General features: G+C 31.2%; 1 protein-coding gene across 2 annotated transcripts in view; it reads left to right on the top strand.

Moving 5' to 3' along the window:
• Positions 1 to 1,153: 1,153 nt before the first annotated feature.
• LOC148629640 (prickle planar cell polarity protein 3-A-like) overlaps positions 1,154 to 19,270 on the top strand; it is a 56,410-nt gene continuing 38,293 nt past the window's right edge. The window contains exons 1-2 of one of the 2 annotated variants that reach the window (XM_088554654.1): positions 1,154 to 1,977; positions 6,579 to 6,667. In XM_088554654.1, the coding sequence (XP_088410780.1) occupies positions 1,192 to 1,977; positions 6,579 to 6,667 (875 nt within the window). In that variant the 5' untranslated portion in view covers positions 1,154 to 1,191. Of the gene's footprint in view, positions 1,978 to 5,937; positions 6,311 to 6,578; positions 6,668 to 19,270 lie in introns of those variants that run through there. The other variant, XM_088554663.1, reaches the window with a different exon arrangement.

Raw genomic sequence — 19,270 nt, 5'->3', positions numbered from 1 at the left:
AATGATGGAAACAGTAACCCTTGGTAGTAAAGCACGGGAAATCGCTTTCATAATGGATGGACACGTGACAGCTAATACTGTTTGCTTTTCTATGTTATATACTACAAACATTTTCTGTAATGTATCACGTGTAAGTCTAATATTTCCTATGTGGTTTTTTTTCTCTTTTCTGAATCTGCCGTAAAACTGACAGGTTCTCGATTTTTAAGGCCTTTGAATTTGACAACTAGGTCCGTCTTAAAAACTTAGTGCTCTTATCTCATCAAACTTTGTAGTTTGCAAGATATTTACTGGTTTAACTAAAGAATCATGGAAGTACTTTTCAACCAGACAGCGATTAACAAAACTCAGAAATTATAGCACTGCTCTGAAGTGTAACCATAGTTGTTGTGGTCAGGGTCTTACTATTTCAGGTCTAAAATTTTTACCTCTAACAAGTTGATAGTCCAATCTGATTAAAATTAGGACTATCAATTATTCCATTCAGTCACTGCATGTTGGATATAACAACACTCCATTCTACTTTCCTACCTGGAATGACTGGATGAAATAATTGATAGGACAAATTTTAATTATATTGTTGATAATCCAAGTTTTGGTATCAAAAACCCACCAACTGGCTTCTCTAAATGGATTAATCTCTAAGTAAGGTGGATTACCTTGATCCGGTTTTGTGGTATATGAATTATTTGCGGCTTGTTGCATGTGCAAACGCCATGGTGAAATACGGTGTGTTTTAACGCTCTTCTACCAGATTGATGAATTAAGAATATTGTTCTAGCATTTCAAATATTAGTAATTAACCATTTCGCTGTGTGGAAAGTGGTTGCATTTGGATCATTTTCGGCAATTATGTAATATTATTTTCATCTAAAACTATTTCCCAGATTTCCTTCTGGATTCTGATGCAAAGACAATATTTTTCTTTAATTACATCGGTTTATTGTCGGGTGTTTTTAATTGCTAGTATCATACTGGTCCATCAAGCTTCCTGATATTTCTCCCAGGAAGTTAGTAACTTTCTATTTAGCGTGATCAAAGCAACCAATACGGTTAAATATTGATCTTATATTAAGGATACTTTTTAATGGAACATGTTTTTCAAAAATCGATTAATGGAAAAACTTTACAATCTCACTCATCGATTCTCATTCCGTAACTGAGTAAGAGTGAGCTGCAATCATAAACAAAATGGTTGACGTAACAGGTATTACTTCTTTATGCTCACATCAGATGCCATTTTTCGGCACGGGTTCGGATTTACCATTTCTTCATAGAATCAATATGTATCTGGATTCGGTTGAAAATTCAAAACCAGATGACATTAACGATTTATCACATCATTCTGAGGAAGCTAAGGTAATGAATTCAATGAATAGAAAACAAAGATTCCGTCAGACTTTGAGAAAATTCAAACTAAAGGAATTACAAAAACGCAGTCAGAAAACCAAGTCTGCAAATTTTAACCGCAATTCCGATAGTGACAAAGCTAGCTCAGAAACTCATGCACAGCTTAGTCCCAATAAAATACAACTGAGCATTGGAAAAGGGAAGGACGATAAATCGAGTAGCAAGCTTAACGCTAGAACAAGAAGAAGAAAAAGTATGACATCTTTCTTTGAAAACAACAATGACGAAATCGCCAAAGAAAGAACAGAAATTCTATTTTATTCTGAAGATTTAAATTCTGCCCGGAAAATTGGAAATAGCATTGACAACTTGGATAAGATCTGTAATACATCGCCTTGTTTGTTTTATACTGGTAACGAAAGATGTCAAGAACCAGTAAACTGGAATCCTAAGAAGATAGGAACCATCACAAAAGGTTTAGTACCGGACGAAACCTATCGCTTATACGTAAAAAGGAAAGTTCCCAGTTTAAAATCAGAGCCAATATATGAAAACCAACAACAGATTGACATGTTAAAAACGAGTATGGAGGACATTATACCTATGTCGCTCGAAGGTGAAGAGAGGGTAAGTAGATAGGTATCCCTGCAAATACGACTTAGTATCCATTGAATATTGACCGATTTGTCCTTTTCTCGAACGCCTGAGTAACTAAAGTAGTTACATATATGTATGATATTTATAAGTCGCATATAAGTTAGCAAAATTCTTCTGAATGCAAAGAAATTTACACATGATTTTATGATTTATGGTGAATAAGGGAGACACCATTTGAGAATTATAAAATATTGGGCAAATTTAATCACCGGCAAACAACACAAGACTCCTGCAGTTCTGTATAAGTAATACACTGGTAACACTACGTGGTTTAACTTTGTCAAAAACTGTTCTTAATAAATGTGGTTATTGGTATGTATTTCTTCCATAATATTTTAATGTTGAATGGACATACTATTCAGTCAAACAGCATTGGCATTCTAATATTCAAACTTCGTCAAAATCTCAAAATTACAGATCTATAAAGGAAAAAAATGAACTAGATTATTATTTCAATGTTTTGGATAATAGAAATATAAAAACTTTATTAAGATATTTAGGAACATGAATCACAAACTTCCCATAGAGACTGGCAGATGACAAAGAGTAATCAAGGGAACCAAGGTTATAGCGGTAATCAAAAGAATGTAATCCAGGGACAAAGACCAGACATGGAAAACAGACATACACAACAAAGAACATAAAGTAACTTAAATCATACGTACAAACTAACAAAAGCAAACGAGCAACTCGGACTCCAAAACATACCCAGGGAAGACAGAAAGTGTCTTTAATGTGCAGAAAACGATTTAGGGGATAAATATCACTATTTATTTACACGTTCAGCCTCTATAGATAAAAGAAATTTGTTCCTTGATACTAAGTTTAGAATAGACCAAATATCATGAAATTTTGTAATTTATAATGAGCAGTCAACATCTTTCTGATCTCAGTAATTTGTGCAAATTTATCCGTATCATTTTTATGAGCAACTCGGCGGGTGTTTCTAGAAAAGCAGAGGACGCTTACCACAGCGGTGTACCTGATCCATGCTCCCAGTTTTCAGTGGAGTCCGAGTTGCTCATTTACTTTTGTTACTTTGTATGTATGATTTTAGTTACTTTATGTTCTTTGTTGTGAATGTCTGTTTTCCATGTCTTGTCTTTGTCCCTGGATTACATTCTTTTGATTACCGCTATAACCTTGGTTCCCTTGATTACTCAGTAACACAAAATTCTCTTCGGGGTGATAACGTTAAATGAAATTTTCTAGTGCACCTCCTAATAATAACTAGATATATTTTACTTGTTGTACACGTGTTTTATCATAATTCTCAGTATTCTTAATTATATATGTGTCATTTATCTGAATAAAAGATAGCACCAGTTCCAAATCAGGAAAGTGTGATTTTGAATGCTTAAGAATACAGATGCCAATTCCGCTAATAATATAAGTGTGTCAGTCAATTCATAAAGGCAGACTCCGAGCATATGTTCTCATCCATTGACTGCCTTTGGTTTTTTTTTCACAGTCTGACAGGGTTCTATTTTTGTAACACATTCTCCGTTACAATTTTTCTCTATACATGCAAGTGCAAGTGAAAAATATACAAAATAAAATGCATGCCACAGTATTCAATAAATCTACATTGTATATAATATCACAAGCAGTCGTATGGTGTGTTTAAATTTAAAGCAAGATGTTCAACGCTGCAATTCTTGAATAATCAATCCATTTTGTCTTCCTTCAAGTCGATCCATCTGCTATACTGTACTGCTGATGGATAGTAAATGAGTATCAATCTGATTAAAGCTGCAATAGCTGCCAAATTTGTTCAGTTCTGATTCTACTGAAATTTGCTGATTCAATGAAATAAGTTTTTAGTAATGCAATTGAAGCAATTTGCGATAATACCAACAGAATATTGTGAAAACAATGTTATTTTTTATCAGAGAAGACCGATAGCTCTGATCTAATTATTTATCGCCATTACTTCCGAAGATTCCCGACAGGACAATCACTTCGTTAAAAAATACCATATTTGTGCCACATTATATCACATTACGTAAATTAATTTCAAAAGGATCCTACCGTTCTATTCGCATTTTTTTTTTCTTTTACGGCCTGAGCCCGTCGGTCTTCCATGCCGTTGATTAACCACTTTCACTTTGCAAACAAATTTGTTTTTAAAAGGAGTGACCTTTACAGCACATGCGCGGATTAAGGTTACCAGAAGTCCCATGCATACCAATTCGTTTCGGTCGATTTCTTTTTTGTCTCGCAATTAAGACAATAAATATATAGACAACTATTTCATGTATTTAATGCATTTTATTTGTGGATATCAAGTGAATTTATTCAGGAAAAGTACAATTTAGTAGAAGTAGTTCAAAGTTAAAGCATATTTCAACAGAAACAAAATTTACGAAATGACAGCTAATGCAGCTCTAAAATACACGATCTGACATGTGCCAAGTCAAGCTTTTATGGAAGGAAGCGTAATTAAAGATTTAATTTTAATTAGATTGAATAAGTATTGACATCAATAATTTTATTTAAGAGAAACATACATTACAGAGACTTGTAGTAGGGACTTAATAATACAGGGAACTGGTCACTTCTAACTGAAAGTATACATAATGTACAACAATAACACTTCTTTCCCAGACTTTCTACAGGATAAACTTTGAACTTAAATACTCTACATTTCATTTACACATACCACACACACACACACAAAAACCAAAAAAAAAGAAAGAAAGAAATTATTTAAAAATTTGAATAAGTTTTTAAAAAAATAAGTAATAAGAAAGTTATGATGAAAATACTGAAGAAGAATATGTTCTCAAAACACAAAAATGTTATAAAAAGTCAAATGTAATTGGAATATACTTATTGAAAACGGAAATTTTAATATATTTTTAAACATGGTTTCATGTACATTCATTCAATTCTTTATTATTACTAATCATAACATATTTTATGACAAGCCAAAGTGGACAAAATGAGCGTTTTCTAATATTAAAAAATGATTTTTTAATATTACAAATTCATTTTCTAATATTACAAATTAGACACATTAGTAGATTTTTCTATTTCACTGGATAATATATGAACTTCAATTTGATAAACTATAGTTTTAGTAAACACTCAACGATAGATCAACCTGTATGAATCTGTAGATAGTGATTTTTGCGAGTATATAATGATTGTATATCGGGATAAGGGAGGTAACTCTGCACACCTTGGTAAGGATAGTAGCTAATGATTTAGAAAATGCGAAGTTTACGAATTTGGATGAAATGATATGACAAATCCGCTTAACGACTTTTCTAATTTGGATGTCTCCAAGTCCCTTAAATTGCTAGTGTGTGTTCTTTTATAGTATAAATCTTATAAGTGCAAACGCGGATTCAGGCGGGGCACATCCGGCGCCCTCCCTAAAATTTGGATTTTTTTGCATGAAATCTTGATTTATCAAAAATTCTACCTCTATTTTTTTACTCCGTTTCTAATGGGATCACGGTATGCGGTGCAAATTTTTTTTATACCCGATTTAAAAAATGACTGTACATGTTACCAAGGATCTTTATAGTTTAAGAGTCTATATCTAACATCTTGGTATCACTTTATATATATATTTTTTTAATTGGTCACAATATATATGCCCCTAAAGCAGCAGGGAAAGTAATATAGTCACTGTGTATAGCAGTGAAATACTCTATTATCTATATCTTAAATAATTCTCGAACGTGAATTCTTATACATATAAGCTTTATATTGCCTTTAGTTCCTGCTAAACTTGTAAAGTATATTATTTTAAAACAAAAATTTAAAATAAAATTTCATTATTACTTAAACTCAAGATTTCATTAAGAATTGTAATCGGATTTATGTAATTAGTACCAGAAGACATGCGATCAGAGATTAATCAATGAAATTCGATAGTTCTCAACAGCTGGAAATCTCATCCCTCAATGACGTTACAATAAGGGGCGGGACCGATATTCATGAGCGTTTAAAATTATCTTGACTTGTTCTATCGTTTGTCGAAAAGTCTCCTGGAAGGGCTTGCTAATTTTATCAGGTGGATTTATTGTTTAGTTTGGAATTAATATTAATTCTAATTATCGAATTGGATTCGTTTGGAAAACTTTCATTTAAAATTAACAAGTGTAAAAGGGGCTGACCATTTTTCTGTGATGTAAGCGTGCACATGTGAGTGATTTGTTCAGTGAACATGTGAAAATATTTTGACAAGATCAGTTAGTGGACTTAGTAACTGAGAATGGCTGCTTGTGGTGATCAGTCGCCTAGAGTAAGCCCGTCAGTTTTATTTGACCAGAAAGGACTTCCATCTTGCGTAAGTAAAACTTATGATAAGAGCAAAGTCGGCAGTCGTGGTCCTACTTTGAAACGGGCACCTGCTGTCGTGCCGTGTCCTTACATAGACCCGTAATTAATCACAGGTCTATAATTCAAAATAGTATTAAATTATGTCAATACGTTATTATTCGACGATAACATCGAAAGTTTAAGAAATAATATTTCTCATATTTTAATGACAGTATCAAGTACTTATTTTCTGTCAATAAATTAAATGACTGATTTACATTGTTCTGTTATTGCAGAGCCCCCCGTTAGCACATCAGATAAAAGCTGGAAAGCCTTGCTCAAACTGCCCCAATGTCTGTCCGGGGTTTGAACTTCATTATTGGAGGTAAGTCAGAAAGTTTATGTATAGAATCCCCCAGAATTGTGTTCAGTTGAAAAAAAAACATCATAGATACAGAACTTGTCAGAAGTATGTACATGCTTAAATCTGTACAAATATGTAGTGATTAGTTTTAGCATAGTTTGGCAGAAATTTTTAGAATGTTTACCATATTTTATTTGGAAAAAAATATCAGTTGTGTTTCAGTTTAAAAGTTCCACTAACACTTATGCCCTCTGTACAGGTTCAAATATGCCATCTTTGTGAGGCTTAATTTTCATTTTGCTTGGTTGCCTCCCATGTCTGATTTAAAAAAAATGCCTCAGTGAAAATCATGTTTATCTAGACTACCTCTGCACATGTTAGATATAAGCTTAATATGAAGCTACATGTACATTTTAACAAGAACTTTCTCCATTATTACAAGTTCAGTTCACATAAGAAACAATATATTTTTTTTTTATCTCTATATCAGAGCAGAGATATGGTTTTACAGTCTCATATCTTATCCATACCTCCTGACATTTAAATAACAGTTCAAATTTTATTGTCAATGAGCTTTGTCAATTTTTTTTCTCTATTTAAACAATTCTTTCAAGATAAAATACAAAGGTCTGAGTTTCCACCTCATAAAATATATAGAATTAAAATTCGGAACAAATATTTTTCTTTTATAATTGGGATATAGTTCATACAAATTAACTAATCAAACTAAAGTCACACGAAACAATGTGTCAATTTTCAATGGACCAGTTGCCTGAACTATTTATTGTATGCTGTGTGTGATTTTCTGATCTTTGATTACCGTGAAAAGGTGTTCAGTTCCCATCCATGTACATGTATGAGAGACTTTTTACTGCATCTTTTTTTTTTTTTGGGGGGGTGGGGTGGGGGGGAGGGATTATCACTTCCATTCATATACACTGTATGTACATGAATGATTTTTATAATCTAAAGATTCTTGTTGAAATCTGGCCTGTCTTTGCATGTAAAAGATGTATATGCTGACAAGACATATCTTGTCAAAATAAGCACAATTGTATTTTGTGTGCTGTTTCTGATAATTACAAGGAGTAGTTTAGATTACCTATTAGATTAGTTAGAACAGGGTAGGAAACTCGCTCAAATTCTAGCCAGTCCTGAATACAATTTTTCAATATATTTACTATATGGCTATATAAATTTTTGTTAAAACTAGCCAGCCCTGCCAAAAAATAGCCAGTCTCTGGCTGGGGGACAGGCTACTATTTCTAACTTTGACTTAGAAGTCATTCCTTGTCATCAAAATTAAAACAAATAGTTGCATGCTAATACAAATACATTTGTATTAATGCATGTAGAAAAGTTATTCCCAAATACTGTGTCCATTTAAACCAAATTAGAAGTAGTACTGTATTAGAATTGTTCTACATTCTTTTATATCGGAAAGTTAATCCATGGCTTGAGTTTTAGTCAATAAGTTTCATTTTCCCACCACAGAGAATATGGCAAGCAAAACAACTCAGACAAATAAAATTGGGTGAGCATTGTGATAATTGTCGAAATAAGAACATCAAAATTGTACATTTGTGAAATCACTTTCTAGGAAATAAAAAATGATAAATACTGAATTAAGAGTTATATCACACTTACAATGTACATTTACATGTAATTTGTTAAGACCTATAAAAGGGAACTTTCATTTCATTATATACAAATAAATATGTGTGAAAAAGTGTAAAATCACTTTCTAGGAAATAAAAAATGATAAATACTGAATTTAGAGTTATATCACACTTACAATGTACATTTACATGTAATTTGTTAAGACCTATAAAAGGGAACTTTCATTTCATAATATACAAATATATATGTGTGAAAAAGTGCACCTTTGAAAATACTGTATAAAGTTTGGTAATTCTATATATATAGTACATGCATTCATTTGATGAGTATTGAATCAATGAAAGAGTTTAGACTTCAGGGGGTCAGGGAATTCCTCATTGTTTGTTTAATACATTCAGGTAATGTCTGTTTTTTGGCACCATTCCATCACAGTATGATCCATATTTGAGAACTGAAGATTTATTAATTCATCCTATAATGTGTTGACTTTTTGGCAGTTGAAAATTCTGAGATTGAAAGGATTTTAAAATACACCCCAAATTAAAACTTCAGTTAACTATATTGAGTTTGATTTACATTTCAAGGTTCTTTATATGCTTTTATATTGATTTTTTATGAAAATTTTGTTAAGAGCATGAAATATGTTGATGGTTATATTTGATTGTGTAATACAAAATACATGTACTTGCAGATTTGACCTTTGTACCTGAATATAGATTTTTAAGGTAAATTTTTGTAGACAAAATGATCAGCTTTTGGGAATACAAATACTGCAAGTGTCACAGACATTTTTAAAGCTGTTTTGAGTTATATTTGTTCAAATGCACTTCTTCCAAGCTGCTTGTTCATGCAGAGTTAGATATAGTAGCCTTGACCGCCAGCCTGAGACTGGCTAATTATAGCAAAAATTAATATAGCCATATAGTAAATATATTGAAAAATTGTATTCAGGACTGGCTAGATTTTGAGTGAGTTTCCTACCCTGGTTCATGTACAGGTCCAATTTCAGTAAATGTACATTTATTATATGTACATGTACCTGATATTTGCATTTTTTGTGTCTCATAATGGATATCAAGAGATTTCATTTTTTTGCCAATCTCCATTTTTTTTTTCAATTTTTATAAAATGTCCAAAAATTCATGTAATTTGTAAATTACCTTGTTAGATGTGTCAAGTTAGCAATTGTTTATTAATTTACCTAATTTAGTTATGATTTATGGTGATGATTATAAATCATAGGAGACTGCCATATCTAACACCTTCATCTGTAAAGAAATTTACAAGCATGTCAGTTTCTGTCACACACTTGGTAAATAAAGTTGACATCCTAAACAATGCAGTTTAGACCTGAAAAAGGAGTGTGGCAGGTATTTTATTTTTTAAGCTTTTGAATTGTATACTTTTAAGGAAACTTAAGCTGTTTTGTCTTTTTGTATCAACCTATTGCATGTTATTTTTTAACAAAAAATGTTCTCTTGAAAGTTATCATTTGTATTGTATTTCACTTAATTTGACTTGGCGTGCAAATTTAACAATTAAGAAGTGTTTTCATGATTTTTTTGTTGGGTAACAGTTAAGAACAGTTTTGGAGATACTTTGTGCTGTACCATGTGTACTGTTTAGTATACAATCTACAAAAAATACATAAATGTCAACATTTTGTTTTGAAATACATTTTGTTTTAATTTAAGAAAACAAGAGAAACAAAAAGAGTTGTTTTATGTCTGTATATAGGATTAGCACCTGGAATAGGACAATTCGAGGAGAACAATTAAGAGGAAATATGTTAATTCTTAATAATTTCCTTTCCTTTTGGAATTAATTGGTTTTTCCATGTATTGTTAGATGATTAACTTGTCTCAGGCTGGTCATAAAGAGTACTTTTACTGTCAGTATCAAAGTAAAATGAAATGGGTTATGTAATGTTGATATTGCTGGAGGCTATACTTTTATAAGTCTCAGAGAATATGGAGGATATGGCAATTTTGTCATCATGAAACAATTAATATAAGGTAGATCTTTATATCATTTAAAATTTATGTTAGTAAAGAATTCACCGAAGAGTGAAAGACAGATTTATCTTAATGGCATTCATTATTTCAATGTTGATTTTTAAACGCTCTTAAACATTTCATTTTCTGATTGGGATCAAAAACATTGTGTCTAGATTCCTTCCTCTCTGGAATCTTTAATAAAGAGGGAATGGGTATATTATAGTTTAGCATACATTTAGCTGCTTATTAGTGAATACAATGTAGTTTGATAAGAAGATGTTCATTGGAATCTTGTTTCTAACAGATGAGTAAAGAACTAGTCTATGACCATCAATTTATGTACAAATTATACAAATGTTTTAAGTTATCTTCTTTTCTGAATTACATTATACACTTGGGTAGCAGTTAACATTGAACATGTGCATGGTACATGTACATGTACATGTTTTTTTCAGTACTCTGAATTCAGGAATATTTCTTCATTAGCCATTCAAAACCGTATTGGTCATTAAGATATGGAAAAAAATTCTTTTGTAAGTTGTTACTGAGCTTGACCAAAAATATACATGTACCTTTAAAATTAAGAATTATGAAAGCATATCTAAAGATTCTGTGTCAAGTGGAAATATTTTTATAGGGTTGAGTTAAACATGTACAAGGCACACAAATATACTCAGAGGTTCAAATATACTTTTTGAATGGAAGGCTTAGGACTTAGACTCAAAGTTTCAAACCAGTAGTCCTCTTGAGGGAAACCAAAATCTACAAAAAGTGTCAATTAAAATGGTTGAAAGTCCAAGACTAAAGTGAATTGAATTTCAAAGGTCTTAAGTCAGAGATTGAGGGTCCAAGACCTCATACCACTACTAATTTAAATAAATGTGTTCTAAACATATTCCTTTAATAGTGGTATCAGAAGGTCCCTTTATTTTAGACTCAATGGTCCTATAGTTCAGTAATAGTACCCATTAGGCTGTCCAGTACTGTACATATATATAACAATTAGGCCACCATTACTTTGATGTTTATATTTTTATTAGTGGTATCAGGTGTGAGGCTACTATCTATCATGACATTTATTGACATCTCATTACACAGTTTTATGTCTGTGAAGTATATTATCTCTTATCCTAATAACTTTATTTTACTTTCATTGTTGATATAGATATAGTTATATTTATTTTCTTTCTTGAAGGATATTATTGTTAAGATTGATCCTAGTTTTAAGTCATATTTAGTTGACTAAGTAAAATATACCCATAGATTTCTGATTTGTATTGAGTTTTATGTACTTATATGGACAAATTGACTAGTAGGAGAGTTATGTGTTTTACTTGTCAGTCCGTCTGTTGAAGTATGCCTCTTGCTTGGTGTATAAACATGGTGGTTCTGAGAGATCATAATGAAGAATATATTGAATGGATAGTAGATATCATGCATGTACATGACTTGGCCCTCTAAGTCCTTATGAAGATTTATTTATAACTTTTTTTAACAGAAAATACTACCGGTAAGTGTTTATCTGGGCAGCCTTAGTTGTGGAGGTACAACATTTACTACATAACAAGGGGACTTGCTAACCTTATCACATAGAAGTCAACAGTACTCATTTTTGCACCAGGCAACTACATGTACATATAATGACTGAGTGGTTATACATGTAACTCAACTTGTTATGTTATAGTGACTAATGCTTTTTCAAATGGCTCTCCCATTTTTATAGGTAGAAATTTTTAAGACAGACTCTTCTAAGTATTTGGAAATAGAGGTTCTGAGAAAAGGCCAGTGGATATTTGGAGAAAATTATAACTTTTACAGAGGAAGATTAATACCTTGTTTCTATTATCTGCATTATTTAATAAATTATACACATTTTTGGTATAGTTTACAGAGTCAGGAGACTCAAGAAAATTGTTTTAGAGCAACCTTTGCATGATAAGATCACATTTTACACTAATTCATAATATTTGCCTCATGCTTTGATTCAAACACTTGAATTCTGTAATCTCTTCTTCAAGTACCATGTAAAGTGAAGTTACATATTGAGAAACCAATGCGTACAAGATCTAGAATATGTCACTTGAGTGATTATATGGAATCTAAAAACTTCATTATAACTTCCTGAAACAATTTAATTCAATAAGCTTGATTATTTCCCTGGAGAAGGAGGAATTATGCAACTGCTTACATGGGATGTGAAGCTAATTGCTCTTGTAGATAAGTTCATATCATTCAATCTTTCATAACTCATTTGTGGCATTAGGTTCTGTATTGGTCTGTGATTTATTTTAGACATGCATGACCTCGACTTGTGTTGATAATGGAACCATTGTGCTGTTCATGTTAAAATATCATGCCATTTATGATTTTTTGTTTGGTTTTCTGTTTTTTTCAGCTGCACTCTTTCTCTGTTCTTTCCATGGAAACTATCATGAGTGAATGGATTTGATGAAATACTGGATTTTTTTGTTGAATCTAAGATTCTTGTAAAAGGTCCCAGCAGCTAAAATTGCATGAGTAGCCTCTACAAATCATTTATTTTTAAACTCCTTTCTCATGTAGCCAAAAAATGTTAATTGAACAACAAAAGGGAACTACACATCTTGTATAAAACCACCACCATAGTTGGCTGCATTCTTCTGTCCAGAAGACTTTCCTAATTGTTTTAGAACTGCACCAGACTCTGTAATTACAAAAGTATCATTTCTTAAGCATGATGAAAGGGTGGGAACTATCCTAATGTATCAACACAGATGTAGCAAGGCATTAATCCTGGATTATATTTATATACCTCACATCTCATTTAACTTTGATAAATTTAAATATTTACTGTATACATCCTGTCAATGTATCGACAGAGGCCATCATACAACTGTTTGTATACTCATTCTTAGGAAACAAGTAGTTTGTCCCTTAACTAGAATATATTGAATGGTCATTGATGGATCAAAGGTTTAAGGCACATCTAATATTTACAAGAAACATACCACATAGAAAATGATATGCTTTTTGAGGAATGCAGTGGGGATATTTGAAATCTTCTAAAGATATGAGTAGATGTATATTCAGGCTGTATAAGGTAAAAATAAACTGTAAAGCGAAGTTGTGTTTTACAACCACAGTGTAAACAAGAAGAAAATTTCCATTATAATAGCGAGAAAAAAGTGAGCAACCCGGCCCATTATCACCAATTACAATGTAATGTGTTTACCTGAAGGAAATTTCAATAATATTGAATAAATTTGTGGATTATGTGGAGATTTCTTTTGTCCAAAAAGTTTTAATATTGACAAAGTCATGAATAGGAGTGTCATCGATAAAAATCTCATTTCAATAGAATTTAGTCACAGTATGATGCTTACTGTTAAAGTTAGGTAATGTTGAAAATATGTCCCTCCATTCACAGCTAAAGGCATTCCCTTAGTTTTGATGGTTTATTAATTAGCAGAATATGAGTTATTGCTTTTAAGAACAGGAAATGTGTGATAAGAAAAGGTTTGGGAATACTTGTATCAGAGAGTGTTCAAAATGTACATCAAGTGCATTTTAGAATAGCAAAGATATATCTGTCATATATTTTGTATGAATTTTGGTAGCAATTAGAGGCAGGTTTAATATTACAGTCGGAATACATGTATAAAAATTGACAAGCTCAGAAAAATGAATTCTGATGATGGAAAAATAAATGTATCAAGACCAATAATACCAGAAATAATGAGATAAAATTTATTAATTATGAAAAACATGAAATTTCAATTGCTTAAGTGCTTGAAAAAAAATTACAAAATCAATATTTGAGAGTACATCTATACTGATATACATGTAGATAATACTTTATTGAGGGTAATTGCAAGGGGTGATAGTTTTGACCTATTTTAGCAGTATGTCTAAATAGACCAAAATAAGTTCTGAGAAATATTAATTCTTAACTTAAGCACTTAGAATCGACAAAATATTTTGCACACTGTTTTGCTGTATAATTACAAAATTTTACATCCAGCAAATGACCTTCCATGCATTATAAACAAATGCAACCATATTCTGCTTTCTTAAAAACACCAGTGGCTATGCCCAAAACACGTGTACATATCTAGAGCAACATCAAGTGTTCTACACAATGGTAAAATGAGACAGAAATCAGGGTAATTAACCATTGGCACTTGTTTATTATTGTTAGACATTATATGCACTAATTAGTGTTTGGTATTATACTGACCATAGCTGATAAACCTGTCAGGAATGACCACTTCTTATTGATAAATAAATATCCTTCAATAACAACACATTTACTCAGATAACTAGACACATACCTCTTAATTGTTTCTTGATGGAGGTGCAGATTTCTTGGCATTGTGTCTCTTTTTCTGTTGGATTATCTTATGTTTGGGTTTGTTGAAGTGGTTTTGCTTGGCATTGCTTTACTATCTTTTCAGTGAACTGTTTTTTTTTGCTTTTCATGGTATCTTGTAACTTATAGGGTAAACCTATCTATGATTATTCTGCACACAAATTGTATTTATAAATGTACCGTTCTTTAGGATTTTTCTTTTCAAAAATTACAATTTGCCTCAAAAGAAATAAAGTACATTTGTAGGACTTTCTTCTATTCATAGCTTGATCTGAAATGTGTATTATCCAGTAATTTTCTGAATACTGACTGATATTTGATGATAGATTGTTAAGGGCTTCATCAAAAGACTGCTCATATAAACAATGCCCCAAGCAGTCTCACCTTTCTTTGAAATGCAATTTCTTTATTCATGTACATTTATATTCAATGTCAGTTACCCCTTGAAAAATTGAGAAGGCTATTTAATCAAAGGTAGAACAAAAGTATTAGGTATTAATGTTTGTAAATTCTAGAAGGTGTTTTGATGTAACAGGTAATAATGTATTCAAGGGTGCTAAACACATTTAGAAGAGAAATATTTCACCAGGTAGAATTAATGAATGTTTAAATAGGAAATATATGGACATTAACCTTTAAATCTAGTCCAGTTATCTTCCCCATACTGTGTTAATGTCGGCATTCTTATCTTTTTAGCTATGTAATATTAAATTGTTACAGAACACTGATATTCGAACTTTCCATGTGGTTTGACAATCTGTTGACACATGTTCAATGCAAGAAGGGCAAAAAATTGTGGAAATATCTGCTTAGATCTGTTGTCTTGTCTACAAAGTTGTGTATGCATTCCTTTTAAATAATAATGTATGGTATATCTTCTTCACTGATATATAATGATCTAATGTCTTGTGTCATTTTTTCCCTACTTACCTGAAGTTTAGTCTAGGTTCTTTGGTTATGTACAAAAGCAATGAATATTGAATGATGGCGACAGGACTCATTTTATGCACTCTACAAACTTTGCATTTAATGCAACATAATAATTAATAAGTTCATTCCACCCATTTGATGTAGTGTGTTCTTCTAAAGGTTACAAAAATTAGCCTAAAGTGATTTTTTTATATTTTGATAATTTTAATATTAAATGAAAAAAATATGGCAGAAATACATAAAGCATGGTCTTAAATGGTACATTTTGAAAGTAAAGCCTTTAAACGTGTCCCTAAAATAGCCTTGAGTCTTTTGTACCAGTATGGGTAGTTTTAATATTTTATAAAAAATAGAAATTGATAAAACCTTGTTTGAAATGCTACTTTTTGATACTAAAGCCTTTAAATGTGTCAAATTGATGTTTAAATATAAGATCAGTATAGTGGTAGTTAACTATGAACAGATTGTCTAAATCTTTGTGTTTTGATAAAATTGCAAGGTATCTAGGAAACCTCTCTGTCTCATGTTTTTCTTTAGTCTTACAATTGTATTTGACTTTCATTATGACTTTCCTGTATAGGGTTTGCTATCTAATATTGTTGTAATTTTCATTGAGTTGTTAGAATGAATACATTACAGTCAGTCAGCTGATGTAGTGACAGTGCATTTTAAGTGCGTATGAATTAGATTTTGGCCTAGAATTAGAAGGAACAAGTCCAGATTACAAGGGTAAAGTCTTTCACTTGTTTGTGTGGGTTGTTGTGGGAGAATGTACATGTAACGATGACTATGTTGGTGGTAAAAATGAATGAGAATATACTCATGGACATGCATTTTCATGTTAACCAACCAAATATTTATGGTGCAAGTTTCAGAAAGAGGACCTTCTTGAACTGATTTAATTTAGAATATAGTTGTAATGCTGTCCTTGGTATGCCTCCTAATGAGAATATTCATGTTGTTCTTGGTATGTGTCCCCATGAGAATTTTAAGGTGTTCATTTATATTTACTTCAAATTAAATTGAGTTCAAGTGTGCTTCAGAAGTTTAAAGTAGTTGTTACCAGATCCTAATATCTTGTTATGGTGTGAATTTTCTGACCCCTTTTATTTTGGTAACTTTAATCCCCTTTCAATTGTTATGTCATTAAGAGTGTTAATCTTTAGTTATGTGATTTATCTACTGCTTGTAAACAGACATTATCTGTTTGTAAACAGTAGAAAGAATTTCTATAAACTTTCCCAGTCTTCAAGTAGCTGACCAGGTTCCAAGCTATCAATATGAGGTGACCTTTAATAAATAAAAGTCTAAATACAGTTTAAGGCTGAACATTTATATTTGAATTACCAGTATCGTGCAGCTGTGTAATGTAACCTATATTCAGATTTTTAAGTTTTTGATATTTTTTTATATCCATGCAAGTATTTATCACTTTCCAATTTTCTATTTCCCGATTACACCTCTGCTTATATATCTTATAACCAGTATTTTGTTCAAACTCTTAATTTTAAGCCAACTAAAAAATCTAAATTTGGAGCAATTTTCAAGATTACTTGTACTTGGAGTCTATCAAAATTTTATCAATTAATCTGCCACTTAATTTTAAAAAAGTTTTGATACATTAAATCATTATCACATACTACCATCTAATTATATCCCAAATCATAATGGCTCAATTAACTCCATTGTAAAGCAATGACATTTCAAGTTTAACATTAGATCTAATCTCAACCTTAAATCATCAAATTTGAGGCCATAATATAATACATGTCCAAATTATTTGTGGAAATTATCTTTCAGGTAAAAAGGTAGATAAGATCTGTCATAGGACTGGGTATATCCATCCCATGCTTTAGAGAACCTGTTTTGAGAGATTATTTTGACAATTTGTTTCTAATTAATTTGTAGATATTATCTTATGTTGTTATTAAATGGTCAATTTTGGATTTAATAAGTCATGAAATCAGATCTGGCAGAAACATTATGATTGTAAATAGGTCATCAAGCATTTGATTTAGGTGAGGAATCTATATTTTGTACATTACTTATTACAAACTTCATCTCTTCATACTGATTAAAATATTTATTAAAGAAAGTGTGCATTTGAGAAATAGCAATTAAGTTTGATAGAAAGACACAACTTTAATTAGTTACAAAATGTATTCAAAAACTAAGGTAAATCATCTTTTTTCAAATAATCTTGAAAACCTTAATCAGGATAATGGAGGATCTATATTTAAATAATATGATAACTGAGTTAATAGTGGACAGTAATTATTTCTTCAAAGTAAATTCTTTTAAAAATGATATAATATTGTTAGATATTAGAAGAGAGTAGCCACATTGAAAACCTTGATTTCATTATATGTTTAATTGGATACAAAGTTCGTAATCCAAAATCTCGGGTAGTTTCATAGAAACCACATGGTATTGTGATGGTAATCTTTAAGCCTGAGATGTCTTATCTCTTGCCCATGTCTGTAGAAAGTACATGGCCCTCTCAGGATGGAATTTCACTGCCTGATTTACACTTTGATCAAGCCTTAACCAAGCATATGAGTGTCCATAACCTGTATATAAGACCTGGTTGTGTATGTGATGTCTGTGGTTTTATTACTGGGTATCCGGTTTCGTTTTAAATGTAGGGTGCTGTCAGATGGACCATAGTGTTATGACTAGGTTTCAGTAATATAGAAGTGTTAGGTTTCTTGTGATGAAATGATTTTAATAGTCAGGTGGTCCATTTTATGGCTTACAATAACGGGTTATGCTCTTGATTAGGAGTATATTTGTTCTTTAAACAGCAGGAGTCTGCTCATGTGAAATCATGAAGTTATGGAAATTACTATAAAAAAATAGGTCTTGTGCACTTTCTCTTGTTTGTAGCAATCTGCGATGGCATGTGCAAATGTTAAATTGTATACTTTAATAATCAGGTATAAAGTTAATCTTGTTTTATAACTGTTAAAAGTCTAAATTTTAATACCAACAAAAAATTGACTTGTGAATGAGCTTACAAGTATGCTTTTTAAATACATAATTAAAAGATTTAAAAGCTATACGAAATGTGTATTTGATTTTTACAAGAGATAAACTGTTAAAAAAGACTTTTAGATGAGTTTTTGTTACAATTTTACAGGTGTTTCAAACCTGGGTTTGTAGAACTTTTGCCAATGGTATGATTAAAGGAAGCATTTACAGTTATCAGCCGATAATCCTTCCTTTATTCTGGTAATAATCTTTTTTCATCCCGTCTGACACTTTTATGACATCTTGATCAGTCCAAATTCTTAAAACAAATAAATCCAATTATATTTGTGAGTTCATGCACCCTAAAACTGAATAAAAAATGGGTATGTTCTAGTTTTCCTGGTCTTACCGTCAAAAGAGTGCAGTTCATTCTTAAATTTACTCTGAAGTAACTCTTTATTTAAAATCATTACATGCACTTTTAATTACAATTGCTGAACACAAAATGACAGAATGCAATAAATTTTTTTTATTCTTCTAAGAAAAAATATACTATTCAGTATAATGCATAAAATTGTGAACTGTAAAATTGAATTTTTATCCTGTTTTAGTTCAGACGCCATCAGTTTACACTGAAAATATTGAAAGTTTAGATGTACTTTTGGTTTGTACTGTATTAGAAATTACATGTAGTCTATATTTATATTTAGTCATTAAATGTCATAAGATATCCAATGTAAACATTCATTTGTAATAAAA

This window comes from Perna viridis, chromosome 1 (genome assembly GCF_037379345.1).
Source record: "Perna viridis isolate PV_CMFRI_1.1 ecotype Kerala chromosome 1, ASM3737934v1, whole genome shotgun sequence".
Classification (NCBI taxonomy): Eukaryota; Metazoa; Mollusca; class Bivalvia; order Mytilida; family Mytilidae; genus Perna; species Perna viridis.
Note: the sequence above shows the minus strand (reverse complement) of the source record. Positions and strands in the feature narration are given on the sequence as shown.